Source organism: Eubalaena glacialis, chromosome 1, assembly GCF_028564815.1.
Source record: "Eubalaena glacialis isolate mEubGla1 chromosome 1, mEubGla1.1.hap2.+ XY, whole genome shotgun sequence".
Taxonomy (NCBI): Eukaryota; Metazoa; Chordata; class Mammalia; order Artiodactyla; family Balaenidae; genus Eubalaena; species Eubalaena glacialis.
In genome coordinates, this window is record NC_083716.1 from 85,269,213 (window position 1) to 85,277,409 (window position 8,197).

The 8,197-nt window shown below is 47.7% G+C and overlaps 1 protein-coding gene across 1 annotated transcript in view; it reads right to left on the bottom strand.

The window, feature by feature from the left end:
• The window catches only part of ACTN2 (actinin alpha 2), a 74,463-nt gene extending 66,973 nt beyond the window's left edge, over positions 1 to 7,490 (bottom strand). Inside the window, exon 1 of the mRNA XM_061198364.1 lies at positions 7,148 to 7,490. Within this exon, the coding sequence (XP_061054347.1) occupies positions 7,148 to 7,273 (126 nt within the window). The 5' untranslated portion in view covers positions 7,274 to 7,490. The remainder of the gene's footprint in view (positions 1 to 7,147) is intronic.
• Positions 7,491 to 8,197: the final 707 nt, after the last annotated feature.

The following is an 8,197-nucleotide window of genomic DNA, read 5'->3' on the forward strand; positions in this document are numbered from 1 at the left end:
ATTAAACAGCTTATCTTTGTAGGCTCAGTCTGAGAATAAGAGCTAAGTCGGAGAAGTCCATCGTTTGGGGAACTTGAGAAAACATCTTTAAGGAGCATTAAACAAGTATGAGCTGGAGTTAATACATTTGTAGCTCAAGGAGTTGCAAAGATTGCAAAATAAAAAATTTAATTGTACTAAATTCTTTTCAGAAATATGACTTACAATTCCTGCATTTCACAAATGCGAGCGCAGACTCTAAGCAGGACCGCTGCAGGGCCAGGGGGCCACAGGACAGTGTCTGCTCATAGGGGAGACCAGGACAGCACCCAGGGACCCATGTTCTAGAGGAGGGCCCCGAGGAAGAAGAACTCCCAGGGCGGGTAGAGGAGGTAGTCTCGGGTATAAGCAAAGAGGAGAATCAAACACATGGGCTCCAGGAGCCCTAGGGGGAGAGGCGGAGCAGAGAGAGGCTCGCTCAGGCCTGGCTCCCAACACCCTCCTGAAGGCAATAAAGAACCACACAGGGGCTTTAAGCAGAAATACCATGACCAGGCTTGTGTTTTATACAGACCACTCCTACAGCATCAGGCAGAAAAAAGCCTGAAGGCAAGCACGGTGTGTGGAAGGGCGACAAAGCAGGGGCCACCACCCCCATCCAGGCAGGAAGTGCAGAGGCCCTGAAGGCCTTCAAGCACATGACGGGAGGAAGGGGCAGGGTCCAGAGGACTTTAGGAGGTGGGCTCACAGGAGCTGAGAGAGAGGGAAGCCTCAAGGGTAACTCCCAGCTTCCCTGCAAGGCGCCAGGGAGGAAGATGCTTCCAGGCACCGCAACAGGGGACCATGCAGGAGGGGCTTTGGAAATGCTCTCCACTCCCTTCCACCAGCCAGGGTGAACTGCGCGTCCCTCCTCTGTACTTCTCACTGCCCTTTCTGTCTCTTGAACTAAGCTGCAAGCTCCTTAAAGCCTGGGGTGGTGTCAACTCCATTCCCTAACCCGGGCCTCTAGCGGGACCATAGTAAACGTCTGCCAAAGGAATGAAAAGAATAAACAGCCGTGCCTGTGCTCCACTTCTATTCTGCCCTTCAGTACGGCTGCAGGAGAAAACATCTAGTTTCTGATCAAGAAAATCGTGGGGAGGGGTACGGGTGTGGTGTGGGCTCAGAGGCGAGTGTGCAAGTGCTCAGACTGACACGTGCTTGTGTAAAACATGTTCCTCAGCTTCTTTAGAAAAGCCCATTTCTGGCACTCAAGATTTTCCTTCCTTTGAACTAAGTCTAGCACCGTAGCTAGCAGGCGTTTTCCCCCTCATCTTTGCTTTCTGTTCTTTCTGGAAGAACTAGTACCGTTCCCAGGGAAACAGCGGTACAATTCTGACTGTCCTCCAACGTATTCCGTACCAACTCCTCTGCTCACCACGGGAGTGCCTCCACCCACCCCCGAGCTGCGCCTTTTCTGTAGCCCAGCTGCAGCAACCGACTGCAGCGCTTTCTGACAGTTTTCTGAAGCTGCTGTTCTTTAGGCTTCCCAGCTAAGAGTTCTATTCCTCCTCCCACGCTCCCGGAAAATCGTATCTTGGGTTCAAGTTTCTTCCTTGGTGAATGTGGCTGAAGGGGTAGGGCAGACCCCAGGACACACTGCAGTGCCTAAGAGAAGACGCAGAAATCACAAAGAGTGATTTCTCCACCTTACGACTCCTGCACCTGTGGTTCTCCATAGCAAACCAAGGGCATCTTGAGAACAACAGCCCTTCTGGGGGCAGAGATTTCTGAGGGCTCATACAAGATTCTGCCTTTGCAAGCCTGCCCATCAGCAACTCTCTCTGGACATCAAAGGCTGCCTGAAACTCCAGCCCTGCATGTAGGCAATGGCCACCTGGACACACAACTTGCCCCTCAGCACGCAGCCCCTGCACTGAATGATACATCCTGTAAATAGTTAGCTTTCCACCCAGACACCTCTCCTGACTAGATAAGCAGACACTCCTCATTAGTTTCTTTGTTACTTGTCAATATCACTATCTTGAGTTTTAAGCCCAGGAGCTCTAATGGTGAGATCATGTCTGCTTAACTGGATTTATACAACAGCCTGCCATGCAACAACATGGCGTTATTTAACACTTTTTATAATCCCTCCTGATCACTCTCAGATTGATGGCTTCCTCACCACTGCTTCTAATCCTCACCGCTTTAAACGTATCGTCCCTGTAACGGGCTTCTACCTGGGTCCCCCACCTCAGGCCTTCACCCACTCCGATTTATTCTGCAAACAGTATTCTACTTGAAGCATGGCTCTTCCTGGCTCAAATATTCCCAGAGCTCTGCACTGCTTGAAGAACGAAGTCCACGCTCACCCTGGCATCCTAGGTCCTCTGTAAACTGGCCCCGGATTACCTATGCAATTTTCTCTCTAAATTTGAATCTGTATCTTTAGCTTCAGTTAAGCCTAGACTGTTCACTCTATTTCTCTAGCCAGGAATGTTCTGTTTCTCTCTCCTCACCACCCAGCTAGTATTTAGCTATTCCTCAAATTAAGGCCCACCCCAAGTTCTACTCCCTTGTAAAGCTGTTTCCCCATTATTCTCACCCACAATGGTTTTCCTTACTTGATCTCCTAAAATTTTTGCTCTTTATACAACAAGCACCTAGCACTTGTTGTTAAACAATTTCTTGTTCTAAGTGTGGAAGCGTGTAAACCCTACCTATAAAGGTACATGGGGGGAGGAGGTAATAGGAAGTTACTGTTTAATAGACACAGAGTTTAACTTGGGGGTAATGGAAAAGTTCTGGAGATGGATGGTGGTGATGGTTGCACAACAACGTGAATGTATTAATGTCACTGAATTGTACACCTAAAAATGGTTAAAATGGTAAATTTTATGTTATGTACCTTTTACCACATTTTTTTTTGAAAAGTACATCCAAGTCACTAAGGAACAAATCACGTGCTTCTTCATCCTCACAAATTCAATCACAGTGCTAATTACTACAACACCACCTGATGAAATTAATAAGTATTGGCTGCACTAGGACAGTAATAATATTTGAACATTTACAGATCCCTCTACAGCGTACAAAGCCCCTTCGACGTAAACTAGTTTGACCATTTGATTCTGAAAAACTCTGTGAGGCAAGAAAGACAGGAATCCCTTATCTTTATTTTCTAGATGAAGAGATGGAACTCGAAAGGCTTAGTGACTTGATTACGGACAAACAGAGGGTAGGTACCAGGCAGAGCTGAGATTCATCTGGGTCTCATGAATCTGAGACACTTCCCAGGCCCCTCGTTAATCGTTCACCTCGTTGGAACAATTCATGCCTTTTTTTCCCCAGGAAAAATTCCCGCAAGAGAGTACTCCACTGTGCAGGGGAGAAGAGCCTTGACCTGCACCCTTAACCAGCAGGTGCTCCTTGAGACACGGAAAGGGGCAACTGGCAGGTTCTGGATCCTCTATTTAATCCAACCTGTGCGCAGCTGCTCCCACACAAGCGTCCTTCCCCACTGCCTGACCCCACGTGGCAACATTTCAGCCTGATGACAGGACAGGCGGCAGGTGTGCTGAGGTGAAGGGTGAGCTGGTCCATCTAAATTGTGACTATGCGGAAGAACTTGGATTTCTTTAGGAACAATGAAAACTAATCGGAATTCTGAATGTGGAATAAATGAACGACTCTCTTATGCTCTCCACAACTGGCGAAAAAGAGTATCGATCACCTAGCCCTGTACAGATTAAGGATGTAAGGACCCTTTATGTATCGAAACACACAGTCATTTCCTTAAAAGGTCTGTTCTAGCCTCCCAGAGTGGTGAAGGACAGCGTCCTGTGCCCACGGAGATAGCACACATATTCAGCATTGCTGTTCTGACAAGTCACCTCCCGATTAGGCCGCAGTTGAATTAAAGGCTGAATGTGCTCTTTGCTTCCAGGAGAAGCTTACTTCTAAACACCAAAGTTCTAGAAGTTTCAGAAGTCCACTAAAGAGAGCTTCAATTATGTGACTATAAATATTCTTAAACACCCCTGAAAGAGGAGAGCACTTTGAAATGCCTGTACATACTCATGCTAAATTCAACATCTTCTAAATTGCCTTCTTTTGGAAAAAGCACTGCATGTCCTCAAAAAACTGAAAACCAATCATTGCCACAAGATCCAGAAATTCCACTTCTAGGTATCTAACCAAAAAAACCCGAAGGCGGGGACATGAAGAGATATTTGTACACCCATGTTCACAGCAGCATTATTTACAATAACCAAAAGGTAGAAGCAATCCACGTGTGCATCCATCAATGAATGGGTAAACAAAATGTGGTCCATACAGTCAGTGAAATATTATTCAGCCTTAAAAAGGAAGGAAATTCTGACACATGACACGACGTGGATGAACCTTGAGGACATTAATGCTAAGTGAAGTAAGCCAGATGCAAAAGGACAAACAGTGTATGATTCCACCCATATGAGGTCCCTAGGGGTCAAATTCATGGAGACAGAAGGTAGAAGGGTGGTTGCCAGGGGCTGGGGGGTGGGGAGGATAGAAAGTTATTGTTTCATACAGAGTTTAATTTTGCAAGATGAAAAGACTCTTGGAGATTGATTGCACAACAATGTGAATGTACGTAGCACGCCTGAACTGGACGCTTTAAAATGGTTAAGATGGTAAATTTTATGTAAAAAAAAAAGATCTCCCATCACACACACACACACACACACACACACACACACACACACAGCACTACAGTTTTACTAAGTCCTTCTGTAGCACGGCATTCCATACGAGAGCAAGGTTTACCACAGCCCATGAGACTCTGTGAACTGTGGATATAATTAGGTCCCTCATCCATTATAACGCTACAGACGTCATCATGTGTTACCAGCATCTGTTGACAGATCTCATACCCGGCATATCATTGAAATGGCAAGTGTGGAAAAGGTAGCCCACAATAGAAACAATGGCATTTTATCCCTGTCCTGTTCCAGCAGTTTGGCTCATAGGACATAAATAGAGGCTACTGCTCTGGCTGCCCGAACCTCACAGTTCAGTATTACTTTACCGACTTGAGTGGGTTCTCTACCAAAAGTAGAAACAGAGGATCTTCTGGATCTGTTCAGGTCTGTGTCCTAATGTAATGTTTGGCTCTGTTTTGTTTGTCACTAAAGTCACAACACAGCACTCAACCTACCTGAGAAAAAAAATGAATTCTCACTTTAAACTTTTTAGCATTATTTTATACAAGGACCAGGACATATGTCTGTTTTTTAATATATAATATACAAGTGCTATACAATTATAATAATATATTCACACAGGAACCCCAAACTTTAAAAAAATCACAGCAATGAAATTATATCCAAAAATACTGTGAATAAATTAAAAAATATAATTATACATATTAAAAATAATTTAAAAATTATATGTATATGACAGAAGACATATATCAATGTGGTCTTTGGAAACTAAAATTAACTCTATCCTGTACTGTAATTTTAAAAAATCAACAGAAACCACTGTGATTAGACTATTACTTTCAAAAATGATGGGCAGACTACCCGTCCAATTCCTTAGCTATTTTGCTCTTCTTCATGAGGGAAAAAAAAAAAGCAATCTCTGCAACAAAGACTTAAGACTTTTTTAAAAATCCATAAAAAAATGTAGTAATCAAAATTGTGGGAAAAATTTTTAAAAAGAAACACTCACTGTTAAAAATTAAAGCGACTATTTAACTTCTTTCTCATTGATGATGCAGCAATTAGCCCAGATGAAAAACTAATAATAATAATAATAACAACACATTAATAATCCTCAAGCCAGGTGTTTAAAAAATTGTAGAAGGTTTGAAATTTTATTCTCCTTTATAGACTCAGCTTCTACTTATCACTCCAATTCTACTGTTTCCAAGAAGGCAGGGATGATGGAACTAAGGGGGAGAATGAAATGTAGCTAAATTAGAGCTTTAAAACAATAATAGTAAGTGGTTTTAAAAGAGAGAATAGACAACAAAAGAAAAATCTTGATTTGAAAATATCATGGTTATTTCATAAATAACAACAAAAAACCCTAAAATGGTTATCTGATAATTATCCAAATATGGGACCTCTCTCCTTCAGCTAACACTGTTTGTTGGGAGTATGTGTTTCCTATAGTCAGACACATTCACCAGGCACTATCAGATAATCACCCATAGTGGCAGCTACACAGAGCATTCCCAGGCACACAGATGGTCAACAGACGTTATCCACTTAATGGCAGGCCCTTATAAGGGAAACCCACTTTGCCCCACCCCGAGAAAAATAGGGGGGAAAAGCAGAGGGCACTTTGTTTTTGCCAGGACACTGTCATCATAAGGTTGGGTGAACAGGTCTGGGTTGGCATCCCTGACCCGGCCAGGCTCTGTGCCCAAACAGGAGGCAGGATTTAGCCTCCTGGTGAGCAGTCCCTAGAATTCTAGCCAAGGGGATCAAGAAGAAACCTTGAGATAGTGGAATGTTCCACTGGGCCCCCAGAGAGCGCCAACCAAGATGGGAAGGGAACTTTTAGAGCTGGCTGACTCCCTCGTCCCTGTGCGCTTACCTCAATGAACCGTAAATAGAGTGTGAAATAACTATTAATTTATCGGTGAATGTCTAGTGTTCATACAGCATCTCTCTCCAGGGAACCCCAAAACATGTAATAAATGATTTTCAATTACTCTCTGGGGCAGCCCTGTGAAAATCGGAAAGAAGCCGATGTTCTTTTGACCTCTTTTATTTGGGGAGAGACGGGGTAGGGGGAAATGAGACACAACGGGACCAGAAGACACAACTATGTGGCCAAGGTCACAGACTCAAGGGGTCAGGAGCAGACCTGAGACTCTCACATTCTGGTCTAATGCAGGTTAAAACAGAAACGGCTGCACTGTTCTTCTCCTAACATTCTTCGTTTTGTGACTCTTATGTGACACACGCGCGCACCCACGCACACTCGCGCGCGCGCGCACTCACGACGCCCAGTTCCGTGCCTGTCCCTGGACTTTTCCCGGGCTACGAGGACATGGGACAACACGACCCTCCATCAAGCTCCCTCCCGCTAGTCCACACCGTCGGCGGCGCTCCCGGGCGGTCGCCCCCGGGGAAGGCGACACACAGACACGCGGGTCCAGCCCGCAGACGGCGGGCACGCGGCCCTGGCTGACCTTCCTCTGCTGCTTCTCCCAGGCCGGGTCGAGGAGCAGGTCGCGGTCCCACTCCTCCTCCTGGATCATGTACTCGTCATCTTCGTAGACGTAGTTGTACTGCACGCCGGGCTCGACCTGGTTCATGGCGCTCGGGTGGCCGGGGCTGCGGCGGGGCGCGCGGGGCTCGGGCGGTCGGACGGGCGGGCGGAGACGCGGCGGGGCCGGCGAGGCGCGCGGGGCTTGGCGGAGGTGCGGGCGGCGGACGGGCTGGCGGGCGCGGGGTGACCTTCGCGCGGTCCTCTCGGGGCGGCACACCTGGGCGCTGGGTCGCGGGCGAAACACCAGCTCGAGCTGCGGAACAGCGCCCGCTCAGCTTAATACTCGCGCCGCCCGTCACGTAGCCGCCCGGCCGCGCCCCCACCGCCCCGCCCCGCCCCGTCCTCCGCCCGCCCCCGCCCCCGCCCCTCCGAGCACTTGCTGGCGGGCAGCGGGGCCAGGCGGCTCGCGTCCGCGTTCCCGGTTCCCCAAACCTCTGGCGCTGCGAGCTGAGGCCGCCGGCACCAGCCCACGCCTCCCACCCACCCTCTGGCTCGCTGCGCGGCTGGACTTGCGGGCGCCCAGGTGGGTTACCCGGGTGGGTGGATGTTCGCGGATCAGAGGAGGGACACACACGGCCTGGGCTCCTGACCACCCCCAGCACATCCAAGTTGTCCAGCGTATTCACGTTTTCCATATATTCCCACATATTCATAGATACCACACACATACACCCCTAAAAAGTAAAGTTTAGAAGCTACGGCACCCCCTTTCTTCCTCCTCTCCTCCCTGCGGAAACCGAGGCAAGGGAGTTGGCCCAGCCATGTTAAAAAGTCAGGAACCAAACCAAAGGCAGGAAGTGTCTGCTCTCACCTGCCAGTCTTAAAACAACTGACAATTGAGGACAAGCAGCCAGCTTCATGTTACATTTCCATCTCCCCCTGATGTGTTGCACTTAAGCCTTTTCCTCCCTACCATGCTGGCTGGCTGTTTCCTGTCCCTTATGCCCCTGTAGGAGCCAAGATGAGGTCC